Source organism: Gigantopelta aegis, chromosome 7, assembly GCF_016097555.1.
Source record: "Gigantopelta aegis isolate Gae_Host chromosome 7, Gae_host_genome, whole genome shotgun sequence".
Lineage (NCBI taxonomy): Eukaryota > Metazoa > Mollusca > Gastropoda > Neomphalida > Peltospiridae > Gigantopelta > Gigantopelta aegis.
In genome coordinates this window covers 41,155,261-41,173,450 of record NC_054705.1, presented here as the reverse complement: position 1 = coordinate 41,173,450, position 18,190 = coordinate 41,155,261, and the positions used below count along the sequence as shown (strand labels likewise).

Genomic DNA, 18,190 nt, shown 5'->3' with positions numbered 1-18,190 from the left:
GGTATGTGCTCTCCTGTCGGTAGGAAAATGTTTATTAAAAAATCCCACGTTTCCAATGAGAAAACAATACCGTCTTTGCTTCGAAGACAATCCCGATAGTTTGTTTTGTTTAACGACATCACTAGAGCACACTGATCTATAAATCTTTGGCTATTGAATATCAAACATTTGGCATTTCTGACATGGATAATCATAGTGGAAACGCGCAACAGTTTTCCATTAGTAGCAAGAGATATTTAAATATACACCATCCCACAGACAGGACAGCATATACCACGGCTTTTGATATACCGGTCGTGATGCAGTGGCCGGAACGAGAAATAGCCCAAAGGGCCCACCGTTGTGGATAGATCATAGACTGACCGCGCATCAAGCGAGCGCTTTACCACTGGCCTACGTCCCATCCTATAGAATACTGATAAGACTCGTGGAACTAATCACTAGTCTCCCAAAATACCCTTTCAACTCTGTCTCGTGCTGGCATATGGTTTTAATTAGATTATTTTTATTATTATTATTATTATTATTATTATATTATTATTATTTTGTCGTACAGATTTATTATGTACGATCTGAATGCTGATATATCGACACCCATAATCCCTAAGATGTATAATAAATTCTAAAAATATCTCGTGTCACAACCATTTAAGCTGAAGAACGTCGTTCGTCGATTAAGGCGTGGTGCAACAGGCAACACAAAGAGAGACGTGAGGTCTTAGAAAGAATCTAGGTCACGAAAGTAAATATAGTTTTCAAAAGCTGCAAAATAAAGGCGCGTGTACATGGAAATTATTCGGGGTGTGTATGCGTCTCCGGGGTGGTGGTGAGGGGTGGGTGGGGGTGTCAGGTAATGCTGCCGCGGAAAATCTATTAAAAAAAAAGTTGAAAAGAAGAAAAGAAAGAAATTCACTTGGAACAGGAAAGGTTTCGGACCCCAGAACCAGCCTACCCCTGCATACTCGTCTGAATGGAATAAATGTATGAATGAATGATTAAGAATATCCTAGCACCGAACACGCCGTCGGCCGATGGGTATCTCCAAAAAGAAGGAAGAAACGTTTCATTTAACGACGCACTCAACATATTTTGTATCAAAGGCACTGCCCACCCACCCCCACCGTCACCGTCAACTTTGACCCTACAGAGGTCAGCCCACCCACCCACCCAGTTGAAAGGCGATTAAAATATCTAAATTTGAGATATATACTCTCTCTCTCTCTCTCTCTCTCTCTCTCTCTCTCTCTCTCTCTCTCTCTCTCTCTCTCTCTCTCTCTCTCTCTTTGTTTAACGACACCACTAGAGCACATTGATTAATTAATTTTATGTCAAACATTTTGACTCTCAGCATGCAGCAAGGGATCTTTTATATGTACTTTCCCACAAACAGGAAAGCATATACCACTGCCGTTGACCAGTCGTGGTGCACTGGTTGGAACGAGAAAAAACAATCAGTTGAATGGATCCATCGAGGTGGTTCGATCCTGCGACGCAAGCACCTCGAGCGAGCACTCAACCGACTGAGTTAGATCGCGCTCCCTGTAACATGCTAGTACCGACTATACAGGAAGGAAGGAAGGAAGGAAGGAAATCTTTTAACGACGCACTCTACACATTTCATTTACCGGTTATATGGTGTCGGACATATGGTTAAGGACCACACAGATATTGAGAGAGGAAACCCGCTGTCGTCACTTTATGGGCTACTCTTTTTCGATTAGCAGCAAGGGATATTTTATGTGCACCATCCCACAGACAGGATAGTACATACCACGGCTGCAACGAGAAATACCCTAATGGGTCCACCGACGGGGATGGATCCTAGACCGACGTCTCCCCCCCCCCCCCCCCTCCCCGACTATACAGATGCAATCAAACAATCCGACGCCATATAACGTTAAATGAAATGTGAGTGCGTCGTTAAATAAACCATTTCCTTCCTTCCTTCCAACCGGCCTCGGTGGCGTCGTGGTTGGGCCATCGGTCTACAGGCTGGTAGGTACTGGGTTCGGATCCCAGTCGAGGAATGGGATTTTTAATCCAGATACAGACTCCAAACCCTGAGTGAGTGCTCCGCAAGGCTCATTGGGTAGGTGTAAACCAGTTGCACCGACCAGTGATCCATAACTGGTTCAACAAAGGCCATGGTTTGTGCTATCCTGCCTGTGGGAAGCGCAAATAAAAGATCCCTTGCTGCTAATCGGAAGAGTAGCCCATGTAGTGGCGACAGCGGGTTTCTTCTCAAAATCTGTGTGGTCCTTAACCATATGTCTGACGCCATATAACCGTAAATAAAATGTGTTGAGTGCGTCGTTAAATAAAACATTTCTTTCTTTTTCTTTGTACAATAAAATAGGGTTTTCAATCAATGAGGAGGGCGGGATGTAGCCCAGTGGTAAAGCCATATAACCGTAAATAAAACGTGTTGAGTGCGTCGTTAAATAAACTATTTCCTTCCTTAATCAAACAAAACACTTTCCTATAGCACACTTTCCTATAGCTGATGATTAGTAAATCAATGTGCCATAATGGTGTCGTTAAACAAAAACTTCTTCATCAGGTCAGGTCAGGTCAGGTCAGGTCAGGTCATAGGGTTTTACGTGCACATTCAGAGCAAGCTGCTGTAGCGCACGCCTGTCCTGGGCACAAGAGCCCGCCAGGACAAAACTTCTTCACCAGTTGAAAGTTAAATTGATAACTAATCCTCCTGTCCTACACAATGGTATTGAAACACGTTTTTCGTTGTGATTGAATATCACATGTATGTTGTCGTCTGCTACCCTAACTGCTGCTAACCCTTTTATTTTATGTACTGGTATATTATACATATTTTTCAGGTTCATAATTTAAAGGCGCAGACTCGTAAAAAATGGACACTTAAGTTTGGGTAAGTTACAAAGCTGTAACACATTTGGATAACGTTACAAGAGAGTGAAACTGTGACGTCGAAACAGTGAAATATCGTTAAAAAAAATAGTGTAAAACTCGACTTCATAACTGTCATTTCTCAGACGCACGTGCGTTTTTTAAAATATGAAGAAAAAACAACAACAACATTTTGTGGTATTAGAAACGCCAAACGTGCAGAGACGAGGTTTTCTTAGTTTAACGACGATTTGCAAGTACGAATTGCTGACCCATAAACAATGAACACAGTCCAGTTTTGATCTCACAGTTGATCTATACAGACTGAGCGTAAACATTCGGTCTGCTCCCTCATTCGTGGGGCGTGATGTAGCCCAGTTGTAAAGCGCTCGCTCGATGCGCGATCGGTGTGGGATCGATCCTGTCGGTGGGCCCATTGGGCTATTTCTCGTTCCAGCCAGTGCACCACGATTGGCGTATCGAAGACCGTGGTATGTACTATCTTGTCTGTGGGATGGTGCGTACAAAAGATCCCTTGCAGCTAATTGAAAAGAGTAGCCCATGAAGTAGCGACGGCGGGTTTCCTATCTCAATCTCTGTGTGGTCCTTAACCATATGTCTGACGCCATATAACCGTAAAATAAAATGTGTTGAGTTCGTCGTTAAATAAAACATTTCCTTCCTGTATAAAGAAGATGTTTGTTGTCGTTCTAATGTTTGTAGTAACCCAAACCAGATTGTACCTTACAATAATTTCGAACGTTGGAAAAGATATTGGTGATTTTCTTAATCATAATTATATGAGGGACAGACGTTATTACCGCATAGGGGCGAGACATAGCCCAGTGGCAAATCGCTCGCTTGATGCGCGGTCGGTTTGAGATCGATCCCCGTCAGTGGGCCCATTGGGCTATTTCTCGCTCCAGCCAATGCACCACGACTGGCACATCAAAGGCCGTGGTATGTGCTATCCTGTCTATGGGATGATGCACATAAAAGATCCCTTGCTGCTAATCGAAAAGAGTAGCCTATGAAGTGGCGACAGCGGGTTTCCTCCCTCAATATGTGTGGTCCTCAACCATATGTCCGACGCCATATAACCGTAAATAAAATGTGTTGAGTACGTCGTTCAATAAAACATTTCCTTCCCTTTTTTTAATACCGCATATGTCGGTTTTTACCAAACCCGCACATGCACCCACCTTTTCTCACAAGACGTTTTCTGTCGGGGGAAAAACACCTTTCCACAAACGTCTTTTTTTTTTCTAAACTAGAAAATGTATTTAAATATGTAATTCTATTCGTCAAAAAGAATATTAGTCGGAAACATGAGGTCGGACCTCGGGATGGGCGTGTTCGAAACCCCAGTGGAATATGATCGCGTTAAAATAGTTACGTACCTATCAATGGCTGCGAAGTGGCTGCGAAGTAGGGACAGTCTCCAGGTACTGCCTAGACGTTCAGTTTTACATGTAGGAATTTGAAAGGAAAGACAAAACCGCAACGACGTTGTATGTGCACGGTATTGCAACCAGTTTATGTAACGTCAAAAACGTATACAAAATAGGCAACGTTTTATTTGGGCTTTCTAGTGTGTGTGTGTGTGTGTGTGTGTGTGTGTGTGTGTGTGTGTGCGTGTGCGTGTGCGTGTGCGTGTGCGTGTGCGTGTGCGTGTGCGTGTGCGTGTGCGCGTGTGTGTTTGTGTGTTGCGTCAGTTCTGATTTACTTGTAAGTTTAATGCATTTAAAAAATGTATGTATAGGCCCCCTATTTTCAACACCTTTTATGAATGCTGTAATTTTGGGTGCCAGAGAACATGTAATAGTCTTTTAAACAATCATCATCGAATGTGAAATGTATATCTTAACAACATAATATGACATTAAATGACTACTTTTAAGCCATCTTAATAATAAAAGAAAGACCTTTAAAATAATATTAAAATATTGTAGATACAATTAAAATTATGCACAGGAAGCTAACATTTGCAGGGCTAAAATTTCGCGCGAATCTCCGAATCCGATTCGCGCCAGGATTCGCGCAAAATAAAACATCAGACATTTCGACAGTGGTTCAAATCCCGTCAAAGTAGGCTCACACATTCATTCATCTTTTTCATCTTTTTCATCTATCACCCTCTGCCTATCATTCTCATTATCTTAATATAAAAAAACCTAATTTCTCCCACGATTTCAATCTGTTTCGACCCTTTCTGTCAGTTTCCTCCGACCCTGTTTTCTGAGCTGTCCACACCATCGCCTACCTGTCTCAACTTCCTCCACGGGTGCAGTCTCTGTGTATGTCCCTGCACCCACCTGGCATCCTCGTCCTCTGCCGCTAATAAAGCTGGTCTGACCCACGGCACTAACTAATGACCGCCGGTAGTAGGGGTGCATAGTAGGTGGTTACAAGTGCCTCTTAACAATGCCAGAAGTAACTACTGAACACTGCCCGAAGTGGTCAGACTAAGCCCACAGCTAAAAGCTGATGGGGAATGGCAGGTGTGTGGCACAGATAGCCACAAGAGACAAGCACCTGTCGCGGTTGGAGAGACAAGGACTGGGATGTGGAGGTGGACAGCGAAAGAAGTTGAAAGATAGGAGGAGTTGCCAGATCGGGAAGAAATGAGACAGAATTCAAAGGGGAGAAAGGAAAGTGGGCAGTGGGATAAACAAATTTTAATAATAATAAAATCCCTCAATAAAAACAATTAAAAAAAAACATCCGAATAATATCAGTGAGTAAAACATTACCGAGTTAAAAAAAAAATATATATATATATATAATAAAATAAAAACTAGTCTGGTCATCAAGCTTCAGTTTAAACTGGCTTCAAAGGCGTAGCATGCATTCGAATCCATGCATGTTCGAAACATAGCGGTTTATCGAGACTAGTCTGGCCTGTAGCCAAGCGGTTGTTGGCCCATTTCTATGAACCAAATTGTCAACGAAGAGAACCGAAAGGAAAATATTTGTTCAGTTCTTACATAATAACAATAGACAGTAATTAAGTGTTCCCAAAATTAGTAATACATCAGACATATCTGTTAGTTCGCTGATATTATGTTCCAAACCTTGAATCACCTGCTCTTTTTAATCAATACATCTTTTGTGTCGGTTGTGGAAATGTGTTTCTGTAATATCCATACAAACATTGAACCAAATGCGCAAGATACATCGGCAAAAAATCCCATGCGCTGTTTACGAATAAACAATCTTCGAAAAGTAATGGGCTGCTTTCAGCCAGATCGAGCAGAAAAACGTCCGCCCGACTGGTTTATGCCGTTCACGGTAAACCAAATGGCCATACATACGAACGTTGCTTGTTTTTGTTTATATCGTTGATTTCCCGCGCATGCGCACTGCCTGGTTGGCAGAAGTAACCACGCAGCATGGCAGAGTGTAGCGATTCAGATGTTATTATGCCTCGTTTCTAATGTCAGTCTTTCACAATATGTATTGAATCTCGATAGTATAGCTAGATCAAGGTATGAAACAAAACTGAAAGTTCACCAGGGTACAATATCTTTGCCTGATCCATATAATATTCCTCAGGACCAGTGGATAGAAGCCATGAACAAATGGCCACCAGTGGAATATGCAGACATGTACAACTACCTTGTAAACACCCCCGGCATCTACACAAAGGAAGCGACGAGGGCCTACAAATCACTAGACGGTTACAATTTTTTCATTTCGGGCCATGTACATACATGTTTGTTTTATGAGATCGCTGAAGATAGTCCAGTGTGCTTCATAAAAGCAAGTGTTACCCCATCACAGAGTGTCACCAAGAAACCACACGAGCCCTGGGTGTGTCTGGACAAGAAACAGGGATATGTGATATCAGCACACTGCACCTGTATGGCCGGGTAATATTCTTTTGCTATTATCTGTGTTCAGTTTTCACATGCTTTGTTAAAATATGGGGGGTGGATTTGACATCTTCAATAAGGAGAGAAATTGCAAATAATGTCTAGTTTGTTTTTATAATTTGATTTATTATATTATATATTTATTTTTAACATCTACAGACACAATAGTTTTTTCAAGGGTAAAACCAGAAGGATTTATTAAACTTCAAATCTAGCAAACACATATATCATATGTCAAATATATACATGTACCGGCCTCGGTGGCAGGCCATCGGTCTACAGGCTGGTAGGTACTGGGTTCGGATCCCAGTCGAGGCATGGGATTTTTAATCCAGATACCGACTCCAAACCCTGAGTGAGTGCTCCGCAAGGGTAGGTGTAAACCACTTGCACCGACCAGTGATTCGTAACTGGTTTAACAAAGGCCATGGTTTGTGTTATCCTGCCTGTGGGAAGCACAAATAAAAGATCCCTTGCTGCTAATCGGAAAGAGTAGCCCATGTAGAGTAGACAGCGGGTTTCCCCTCAAAATATGTGTGGTCCTTAACCATATGTCTGACGCCATATAACCGTAAATAAAATGTGTTGAGTGCGTCGTTAAATAAAACACTTCTTTGTTTTTTTCTTTATATATACATGTGTGTATATATATATATATATATATATATACACACACACACACACACACACATATACATATATAGGTAAATTTATTATTGGTCAATTGATCTTTCAGTTTGGGAGAGGCATGCAGCCATATTGCTGCAGTCCTTTTCAAGATAGAAGCAGGTGTTAAACTTGGTTTCAGCAAGCAATCACGGACAAGCACAGCCTGTGTTTGGAACAGATTTTATAGAAAAGAGGTATGTATGGCATGTTATATTTACTAGCAGCTGATTAAATATCTCAGTAATACATGTATAACACTGCAATAGTTAATATAAAATACTTTATTTACATATATATATTTGACCAGTGCAAGTTGTATCACAGGTGTTAACAATGCATATCATTATACTTTGCATAATCATAATGTAATATTGATTAATATAAAGCTATTCATGAAAATATATAGATGGTGAACATTTACTGGTTGGTATATTTTAACCAAATAGATGTACTTTATAGTTTGGTTACATTTTTGCTAATTTTTATACAGTGGCTACAACATTTAGTCTTTGGCTAATAAAATATTCTTTAAATTAAAACATTTTTAAAATAATTTTCAAGGAAATACTCTCTATATTTGAAAATTGGCTAAACCAAATTTTTTTCCAATGTGAGCCCTGTTAAAAAATTGTCTTGTAAATAACTATATTTTTAATATGTGTAGGTTACACCACAGCCTTTAAGAGAAATCAACTTCAGTAGACACAAAAAAGGCAGCCTAAACAGAAAGCGAACAACTCCACAGATTGAAGTTGAACCAGTGGACGAGAGAGCAGCTCTGAGGCAGCTGAAACAGATATTCCCGAAGGCGTGTGTTCTCACCAAAAATGATTCAGATACAGACACTGCATCTGAAGACGAAGAAATTCCACAAGTAAGTTTTCAATAGATTATAATTCTGCATCCAGAAAGAATGGATGTGTTTGGAGATGAAAGCAGAAAGCAGCATCAACATACAGTGGGTTATAATGTATACGTATGTAATGAGTTAAAAGGTGGGGTTTTTTAACGACACAAATAGAGCACACTGATTTATTAATCATCGGCTGTTGGATGTCAACCATTTGGTAATTTTCAGTATTAGAGGATACCTGCTACATTTTTCCATTAGTAGCAAGGGATTTTTTATATGCACCATCCCACAGACAGGATAGCACATACCACAGCCTGTGGTATGCCAGTTGTGGTGTACTAGCTGGGACGAGAAATAGCCCTATGTAATGATGAGTTTCATTTTAATAACAAAGTACCTTCAAATTGTTTAGTTTATGATTTACCATTAATGCTATAGTTATTTATGTCAAAATGCATTATCAAGCTTAGTAAACAAAAATAATCTATGTATATATATATACACACACACACACACACACACACACACACACACACACGTGTGTGTTGGCTAGCTCTGGGTGATCAGAAAATATCGCTAAATTAACTAAAAAAATGCAAAACCTAGAGCTATTTTCCAACAAAATATAAATTATAACAATATTTTTTCGCAAAATTGAAATAAAATTCGCATTTGGTGAATTTGGCGAGTGGCAGAGCTAGTCCTGGTTGGTCTGTCTCTCCGTCTCTATATATATATATATGTGTGTGTGTAGTTGTTAAATTGCTATTACCAATGTTGTTAATTATCACTTCAATTTAATACAAGCATTATTATTTATACCATCTCCTTTTTTTTCAGTTACTTACTAGATTCCACGAGGTGGAGTATTCGATTCTCACACCGGAGGACTTGCAAAAGAAGTGTGAAGGATTTATGAAAGATTTTAAGCCAACGCAACACCAAATTGACAACCTGGAGAAAATGACACGGTCACAAGCAGACAGTGCTTTATGGCATCGACACAGAGAGGGAAGAATAACAGCCACAGTTGCCCATGATATTAAGACAAGACGAGAGACACAACACCAACAGAAGGGCTACTCAACCGAATCATGAAGTATAATGAAACTGACATTTCAAAGATGGATGCAGTCAGTTTTGGCTTGAGTAATGAACCAAAAGCGAAAATGCTGTACTGTGAAATTATGAAAAGGAATCACAACCAGTTTGAATTAAAGGACAGTGGTCTGGTCATCGATGCCACATGCCCCATATTTGCTGCATCCCCAGATGGAGTTAGGACCTGTCTTTGCCATGGCATAGGCCTACTGGAAGTAAAGTGTTCCTACAAGCACAAGGACATAGAAATTGGTAAAATATCCGAAATAGACAGAGATTTTTATCTTGATTCTAACCTCGACCTGAAGTTGAATCACAGGTATTATACACAAGTACAATTCCAGATGTATTTGACAAAATTATTTTTCTGTGATTTCGTAGTGTACACTACAAAAGGCATTGCGGTTAAAACTGTAAACTATGACCCAGACTTTGTGAAATCTTTAATTGAAAAATGTAGTTACTTTGCATTTCACACTGTTGTGCCAGAAATATTGTGCCACAAGCTACAAGAAAAAGAGAATATTGCTATTTGTACATGTAAGAGGCCACGATTTGGGAAAGTGCAGAAGTGCTCAAGGGAAGTGTGCAAAATTAAATACTTCCATTTCAGTTGTGTTGGTCTCGACAGAAAACCAAGGGGGGCATGGATGTGTGAGGCATGTTGTAAATGTTGAACATATCATATGGACATATCCACAGAATTATGGGACTTCTATTATCATTATAACTATATTTTATTGCAATCAGATGTAAATAAAACTGAATTAATTACTTTGTAAATAGCAAATATCATGACTGTTCAAATGTTAATTGCTTAGTTTACAAGCTTCGGCATCAGGTTTGTCAGTGCACCACAGATTGTTAAGATATCATCAGCATGTTTTGACAATGATATTGGCATAGTGTGTTTTACAATTTGATAATTTTTTATCCTTTCTATTGCCCTTTCAACATGGATTCTGGCTCTAGATAAACGCCTGGAACATTCGATTTCTCGCTGAGAAAGCTGTTTCTTGCCTCTTGTGAACGGTGGAATTGCCAGAGATGCACCATGTACTGCAAGTTCTTCCTCAATAAGGAAACCTCTATCTGCTAGGACTAAGTCTCCATATTCCAGTTTGTTATAAAACCCAGATTTTTCAGTAATTTCTTTGTCGCTAACTCTCCCACCCCAGCATTCAGACAAGAAACTAACAGAACCATATGGTGTAATACCAATTAAAAACTTAAGGGTATTATGGTGTTTATAGTTACTCCATGTTTTGGCCCTAGCATCTAGATTTGATGGTCTCTGAAGAAATATTTCTGCGCAATCAATGACAACTCTGCACTTCTTATAGTTTCTTTTGAAGGCTTTAGGCAAGTTTTTCAGTATTGTATTTTTATCTGGCCACTGTATAAGAAATTTAAGTTTCTTGGTAAACACTGACCTAAAATCTTTGATACTTGTGTTGGGCATATGTTGAACCGCAATGCTAAGTCTCGGTTTGTCAAGTTCAACCTCAGCTTCATTAATACCAACAACAGCTGGTCACCAGGACTTACATTTCCTATTCTCTTAATACATAAACTTACAAGAGATAAAACCCACATGAACACTGCCACTGAGCACAGGCCAGTTAAAGCTGATATTTTGGCATTATCCAAGTTACTAAACGTAAACTTCTTCTTTTGAATTTCATCTTTTAGTTCTCTGTTGTGGTCTAGTACTCGCTGATACTCTGTTTGTAACTGAGAATATTTCCTTTGTAGTTCAAAAAACTCATCTTGCAGTGGACTTGGTTCCTCAGGGATTGGGTCAGTACCTATTGAGTAAAAAAAATTGAGTATTAATGCAAAATTAATAGCAACAGTTGAAATAACTTGGATGTTGTAATGTAAATATTAGTATATATATATTTATGTTGGTTTTGTGTTTATAAATATACAGCTGTCATTATATTTGTATCAAAAATTTGTATTCCATAATAATATATTTTATTTTGCCAATTTATACATATCTGACATATAATATAGCACATTATTAAAAGTAATATAGATTATATATATATATTAATATAAAAATACACTTATACAAACTATACTTAAACCAAAATACATTTTTAGATAACATCCTGTACAAAAGAAGTATAAACAGCAAACATTTGAGGAAAGTAATTGTTCTATAAAAGTTACCTTGTTTTTGTACAGTCATGTCATGTTGATTATATTGTTGTATTTTTTAAAAATGCTGGGAGAGACCTTAGCATATTGGCTGATCCCAAAACCATTCATTTTATGATGATGAAATATATTTGAAAAAAAGAAAGTGATTTGTTTGTTTTTACTCAAATAAAAAGAAAGCTCGCTAGCCAAGTTTAAAATAATTTTAAGTATGAAATACATGTCACCTGTATCTGTAAATGTTGTTGTACATATGTTATGGGTTAGGTCCATAAGAATGTTAGCAACATCATTTCTATTCTGTTCCTGTTGTATTTCCTCATCTAGAGTTTGTAACACCTCTCTACGTTGTTTTACTCTGTGGTATCTGCTAACTTTATTAGGTGTGCTCTCTCGAACCGGCGAAAAGATGAAAATGCTTGGCACATAATCCGGATGATCATCATCATCTACAGGTCTTCCTGTAAACAATAATGAACTTTAGTATTGTACAGTAATTATTAAATTGGTATGTCAGTTTTATAATTGTTTGGAGGGAATCTCGTATTGCACTGCACTAACAAAATCTCCTTTATTACTTGACGACTCCATCAACTTGCCCACTATAAACAAGCCCCCCTCCCCTACCCACAGATATTTTATATAATTTATCTTGTGAGCCATTTCAAAATATATTTTACTCAGTGTTGCATTAAACTCAACAAACAACAAGTTACTACTACAAGGTATTTATTTCTGAGCCCACAGTTTTCTACATCGCACACAAAAATAGGGTGGGTTTTTTCAAAAAACTATTTTACTCTTAAATCTTACCTCAGAAAAAAACTGACATTATTTACAAACAACTGAGATAATAAAACACATCAATGTAAAAGATAAAAATATATTTCGTCGTAAAACTGACCTGTGATAAAATGTTTACTGCACACGCGGTCGTGTTCTGCCGGTTCCCATGTTTTAGTTTTGTCTTCAATGCAGGTGCGTTTCATTGCCACTTTCCATCGATTCCTACGATCAGTACTTCTTGGAAATCGATAAAAACCGATACCAGACTGGGGCACAGCAACTAGTTGGCATTGTTATTATAAACAGCACTTCAAAGTTCAAAACACTTATCGCTCTACTGATTTCACTGAATCCTCTTTTGTTTTGCCAACCGGAAGCCTTTTGTCAACACGCGTCACGTGACCATGACGTAGCTGGTCAACCCTCGTATACAGTGGTAGGCGTAGGCGGTTTTGGCCGTAAGGGTGTTAGGTTTGTCCGGGGGACCCGGAGCCTTCCCCGGTTTCGGCCACACCGAAGTCCCCAATACGATGGGTGCCCCTAAGTAAAACATATCCCCCTATTAAAAAAACCCTCCTGTGGCTGAAGCCTAACCTCCTAGTCACCTGCCACCCCTATAGGAGAAGCCATGTGTTTAGGGAAGTGACGTCACGTATCAACATGCGCGCGCATCTGGTAGGCAGAAGTCTATCATAATGGCCATTAGTAACAAAGCGAACTAGCGTAGCGTGAATAGCAAAGAATGGCCAACACGTGCTTAAATTACCGCTTGTAGCACGGGAACGCTATTCTACATAGCTCCTGTATGGAGGAGATACATGTACTCTTTCCACCCATAAAATTTGACGATTGACCGAGTTCAAAACTATAGCAAACTTCCTTTTTTTTTCTTTTTCTTTTCACCTGAATAAATATTTTTAGTCCATGTATTTTTAAAGCGTCTGGTCCATATTTCAAGTAAAGCATTACAAACGAGCGCGCGCACACACAAATAAAAATAATAAAATAAAACGAGTAGGCCTATATTTTTTATTTAAAACTGTTTAAAAGAAATAATTGGCCTACACTTTGTTAAAGGAAATTATTTCTTTAAACAATTTTAAATAACCCATATAATATATATATATATATATATATATATATATGTATATATATATATGTATATATACATGTATATATATATATATATATATATATATATATATATACATGTACATATACATATACATATATATGTACATATAGATACACATACACACACATATATATATATATGAACATTTGTTACAAATGAACAACCAGTAGACAATATATAGACAGTAGTTATATATATATAACACATCAGACTTGTCTACTGGTTCATTTGTAAGGCTTTTCATCAACAATAAATTTAAGCAAGTATCTTATTAGAAAAATTACAAAAACTTTAATAAAACTATTAATTTTATCAAGTCCTTTTTTATTCCTTAAACTTGCTGATATCGGATACATATTAACACATTGTATTAAAATGGAGGAACCTAAATTTAGTTTCCATACATGTTCCATGACCACACATACATTGCTCCCTCTAGCTACAGCGTCCCTTTTTAAATATTAGTACAGAACTTAGCCTTTAAAACCGGATACATCTCAAATTTACTTGGTCCCTCACCTTTGTGGTTCCATCTTCAGAACATTTTGTAGCATTATTTTTATATATATATATATATACATAAAAATTGCCATTAATATTTTAATTGCCTAATCCCATGCAGGCCAGGACATAGTTTAATACGCAGTCGATCTAGGATTGATTCCTGTTGGTGGTCCTATAGGGGCTGTTTCTCATTCCAGCCAGTGCTCTACAACTGGTGTAACAAAGGCTACACTATTTATTATCCTGTCTGTGGGCTGATGCATATAAAAGGTCCCTTATTGTTAATCGGAAAGAGTAATCCATTGTGTGACAGCAGCAGGTTTCCTCCCTAATATTATCTGTGTGATCCCTAAACATGTTCCGACTCTATATATCCGTAATTAAAATGACTTGAGTGCATTGTTAAATAAAAGATTCCTTCCTTTCAAATCTAAAACAGTGTCAGTTACCTTTGACAAGAGGCACAGTTTCAAAGGCTATCACTTTCAACCTGATTAATAAACCAGTTAAAACAACAAATTACTGTAAATGGTAACAATACAATGTTTTAAATGTAAGACACACATTAACACAATGCAAATATCATTTGATCATTGGTTTATAATGATAATAGAAAAAGAAAATAATAAATATGTGTTGTCTATTGTTTCTCGATATAATTTTATTGATTTTGTAAAGTCTGTTTTTATTAGAAAATAGAGATCCTGGTAAAAAAAGATTAAATCCAAGTGTTATCAAAGTCATCATCACATACTGAATAGCCCCAATAATATTGCATATGGTAGTTTGGAAAGTCAGTGAAAAAGGTTCTGGTATCCTTCTTATGCACAGAAACATGAGATACTGTAGAAAAGAATCGCTGAATCTAATACCAGTGTTCTCCTTAGCATCCCTTAATTCACCCTAAAACTTGAACGCCCTTAATTCATCGTGAAAGGCCCATTTTTCATCCAAGAGTTGCCAGTTCTCTTTTTGTCCATAAACAGGGATCACTGATACCTAGAAAAAAATAAGAAAAATTGGTAAATTTCTATGATATATAAGTATGAAAGTTTTATATTGTGTATATTGAATATTATTGAAATATTTGAATACACATAAATGTATTTGTGAAGACATATTGACATCTGTCACTGATGACAATAATACTTATAAATACAATCAGCTCCCCTTTTCTTTCTTTATTTGCTGCAACAAATTCAGATAACTTGTATAATAAATGCATGTAACATAATTTATGTTTTTAATAAAATATGGTGGCTATCACCAACTTGTGGATCAATATCCAGTTTTATTATTAGTATTTATTTATTTTTAATCCCAAACAAATGATTTAATACATCTGATATCCCACCCTGAAATGTTTATACCTTTTATTTTTATTATTAAAAAATCAACTTACACATTACAAATACACCTGTGGATCACTTCTTCAATAAAAAAAAAAGTAAAAACATTATAATTAACATATAATATAATTAATAAATGGAAATATTTCAGAACCTTTTCATATGAAACAATATATATATGCTTGATTGCACACACACACGCACAGCTCCCTGTTATTTAATTAAAAATATAAATACTCCAGCCACCTACATATTTTATGGCATAATACAATATAAAATATATTCAGATTTTTGTTTTACCCACTATAATGGATCTGTCAATACAAACAAAAAGTTACATAAAACGTTGTTTGTCGATTGACTGGGTAGGCCTACTGTTCACAGAGTATCTATCTTTGTTTCCATGTCAGTTTGGTGGGGGCTTTTATTATTATTATTTTTTATTTTATTATCTTTTTCAATTTTCATTTCAATAAATACTGACGTGTATTAGTATTACGAATGAATAACATACAACAAACCTTGTATAAAATGACGATCTCCGTTGTGGGATGGGCAAAGTTGATCAGCTTTAACTGTTCAACGTTTCGCTTCCACTGTATTTGATGAAACTAATTTCATAATCCTTAGTACAGTGACTTGTGCATCTAACAACAAGTATGAAATTACCATGACAAAATACCATTCATCACAAAACAGTCTACACTGATTTAATTGACGGAAAAAAACATTCGATTGTTCATTATACAACTGGTTTCTTGCCTCCCAGCGCTGACGCGGTACCAATCAAAATACGTCACGTGGCAACGTTTGTTAAAATGCTCCACTATTTTGAGGGCTAACAACAACGTATAAATTACCATACAAAATACCATTCATCAAAAAACATTTATATATTTACTAGGACTGCCCGATCTAAATTTGCGTTACAAATTGTCAGTTGTTTACTGTATATTAAATATTGTTTGGCAAAATAACGCACAAAATTATTTATTGTAAAGTCCTTTTTCCCTGTTTGTTTAAATATCAAAATTGCCCCAGTAATTGTTCTGTCCCAGGTTGGACTACTGGCATCCGGTGGCCGAAACTGGGATAGACATGCTCGAAACCTTCGTGGTATAGGAGCATGTAAATATTTTATTGATTGATAGACATATACAGTTAGTAGCATATGATACAGAATTCTATAAACTAACACTGTTGATGAAGTTCAGGATCGGATGATTCCCGTGGACTCCTTCAATGGGAATCCATATGGATTCTCGTGAAAAAAAGCCAAATTTTTAGCCCTGAAATTTGTATTAGTTGTTTTATCGCCTTTTTAAAGTTTACGTGCGTTTAGTTGACTGTTCTTTATTTGGACATACATGAGTTGTTTGTCTTTTAAACTTTCCTCAGTCTAAAATCATGTGATGTCAGTAGAGACATCTGACATGCATGCCGTTTACGCAGAACTCCACAGTTTTGCATGCATTTTCAAGCAATGTTTTGATTAAAGGTGACCATTTGTAAATGTTACAATTTACACGTCAAAATACGACGTTTATCAGTTGAACAATGCACATATTTCCTACTTTTAACATTTAATAGCCGAGAATAAATTAAACTGATAACGAGCAAATATATCTTCTAAAAAAACAAAGGCTTAATTATTATCTACGTAAATAGCCTTGAAAACTCAACAACACGGAAGTCGAATCCTAAAGTTTAAAAATTGATAGCAATATCGTGCATAACGTCAATACGTAATGAGGGCCACAGCTGTGCACAATACAGAGTCGAAGGGGCGTTTCACAAAATAGTAGCCGATTCCATGAATATCTCTATCTAGTGCGTCATCTATTAGAGGACAGCTCACATCCGAGGACATTCTTTACTTGAGATTGCACCCCTCTGGCACTGCCATTGGGCTATTTCTTGTTCCAACCAGTACTCCACAACTGGTTTAACAAAATGCCGTGGTATATATTATCCTGTCTGTGGGATGGTGCATATAAAAAGAACCCAGATAGCTGCTAATTGAAAAAGAGTAGCCCAGGAAGTGGCGACAGCGCGAATCCTTTAAATTTCTGTGTGGTTCTTAACTATATGTCCGACGACATATAACCATAAATAAAATGTTTGTCGTTAAACAAACCATTTCCTCCCTTCCCTCCTGCACTGCCACAAAGAGGCTACTACTCAGATTAAATTACTAAATCAAAACTACCACTGGACATACTTCTTAATTAGTGCTATATATATATATATATATATATATATATATATATATATATATATATATATATATATATATATATAATCTTTATTGGTAGATGTGGAATAGGTCAGCAAGTAGGCACAATTACCACTAAAGATTTTCGTTTGATTATGATGTTATAGGTACTTGCCACACCTTTAAATCCAAGTATTACCTAGACGTCGCTGATCACAGCTTCATGTAATCAATCTGACAAGACAAGACAAGACAATAATTTATTACACTCGGGCCGTATTCTACGGCATATGAGGACATGTGTTCAGTGGTAGGACATGGTTTACAGGAGCAAAGATAGTAGTAGTACAGACATAATACAAATGCGAAAATAAGTAAATGTGATATTTTATCAATGGTATATAAAGATAGCTTATGATGTAGTAAATAATGTTATATGTTTGCTACATATAAACTTTGGGTGGGTGTGTACGAAACATAACATCCATGAAGCCATTTCGAGATCTTAATTATACACGCCAAAGGAGGTGAGAAACATACACTGCTAAAAAACGATGTGCTTTTTTCCTGTAGTTTTTTGTTGATGATATTTAGTTATGCACAATTTTAAATATTAGAGTTGCACTGCATGCATATGTTTGTGTTTAAAACATGCCAGCAAGTTGGATGTAG

At 37.1% G+C, this 18,190-nt stretch overlaps 3 protein-coding genes across 3 annotated transcripts in view; 1 reads left to right on the top strand and 2 right to left on the bottom strand.

Annotated features, from left to right (window-relative positions):
- The window catches only part of LOC121376901 (protein REDUCED WALL ACETYLATION 2-like), a 30,726-nt gene extending 24,659 nt beyond the window's left edge, over positions 1–6,067 (bottom strand). The window contains exon 1 of the mRNA XM_041504683.1: positions 5,950–6,067. The gene's annotated coding sequence lies outside the window, so the exon portion shown is untranslated. The remainder of the gene's footprint in view (positions 1–5,949) is intronic.
- Positions 6,068–6,279: 212 nt separating this feature from the next.
- On the top strand, positions 6,280–9,360 carry LOC121378088. The gene is made up of 4 exons (XM_041506187.1): positions 6,280–6,737; positions 7,477–7,603; positions 8,074–8,283; positions 9,103–9,360. Exons 1-4 carry the CDS (start codon positions 6,280–6,282, stop codon positions 9,358–9,360), a joined length of 1,053 nt encoding a protein of 350 aa, XP_041362121.1.
- Positions 9,361–10,081: 721 nt separating this feature from the next.
- Positions 10,082–12,740, bottom strand: LOC121376902. Its single transcript, XM_041504686.1, has 3 exons — positions 12,434–12,740; positions 11,757–11,990; positions 10,082–11,171 (listed from the first exon to the last, which is right to left on the bottom strand). Exons 1-3 carry the CDS (start codon positions 12,516–12,518, stop codon positions 10,735–10,737), a joined length of 756 nt encoding a protein of 251 aa, XP_041360620.1. The 5' UTR covers positions 12,519–12,740; the 3' UTR covers positions 10,082–10,734.
- Between the last annotated feature and the right edge of the window lie 5,450 nt (positions 12,741–18,190).

Coding starts and splice junctions, on each gene's coding strand:
- LOC121376902 (XM_041504686.1), bottom strand. CDS start 12,518: ATGAAACGCACCTGCATTGAAGACAAAACTAAAACATGGGAACCGGCA. Junction 11,991..12,433: donor CAGTAAACATTTTATCACAG/GTCAGTTTTACG, acceptor TATTGTTTACAG/GAAGACCTGTAGATGATGAT. Junction 11,172..11,756: donor AACAACATTTACAGATACAG/GTGACATGTATT, acceptor TTTACTCAATAG/GTACTGACCCAATCCCTGAG.
- LOC121378088 (XM_041506187.1), top strand. CDS start 6,280: ATGTTATTATGCCTCGTTTCTAATGTCAGTCTTTCACAATATGTATTG. Junction 7,604..8,073: donor ACAGATTTTATAGAAAAGAG/GTATGTATGGCA, acceptor TAATATGTGTAG/GTTACACCACAGCCTTTAAG. Junction 8,284..9,102: donor AAGACGAAGAAATTCCACAA/GTAAGTTTTCAA, acceptor CTTTTTTTTCAG/TTACTTACTAGATTCCACGA.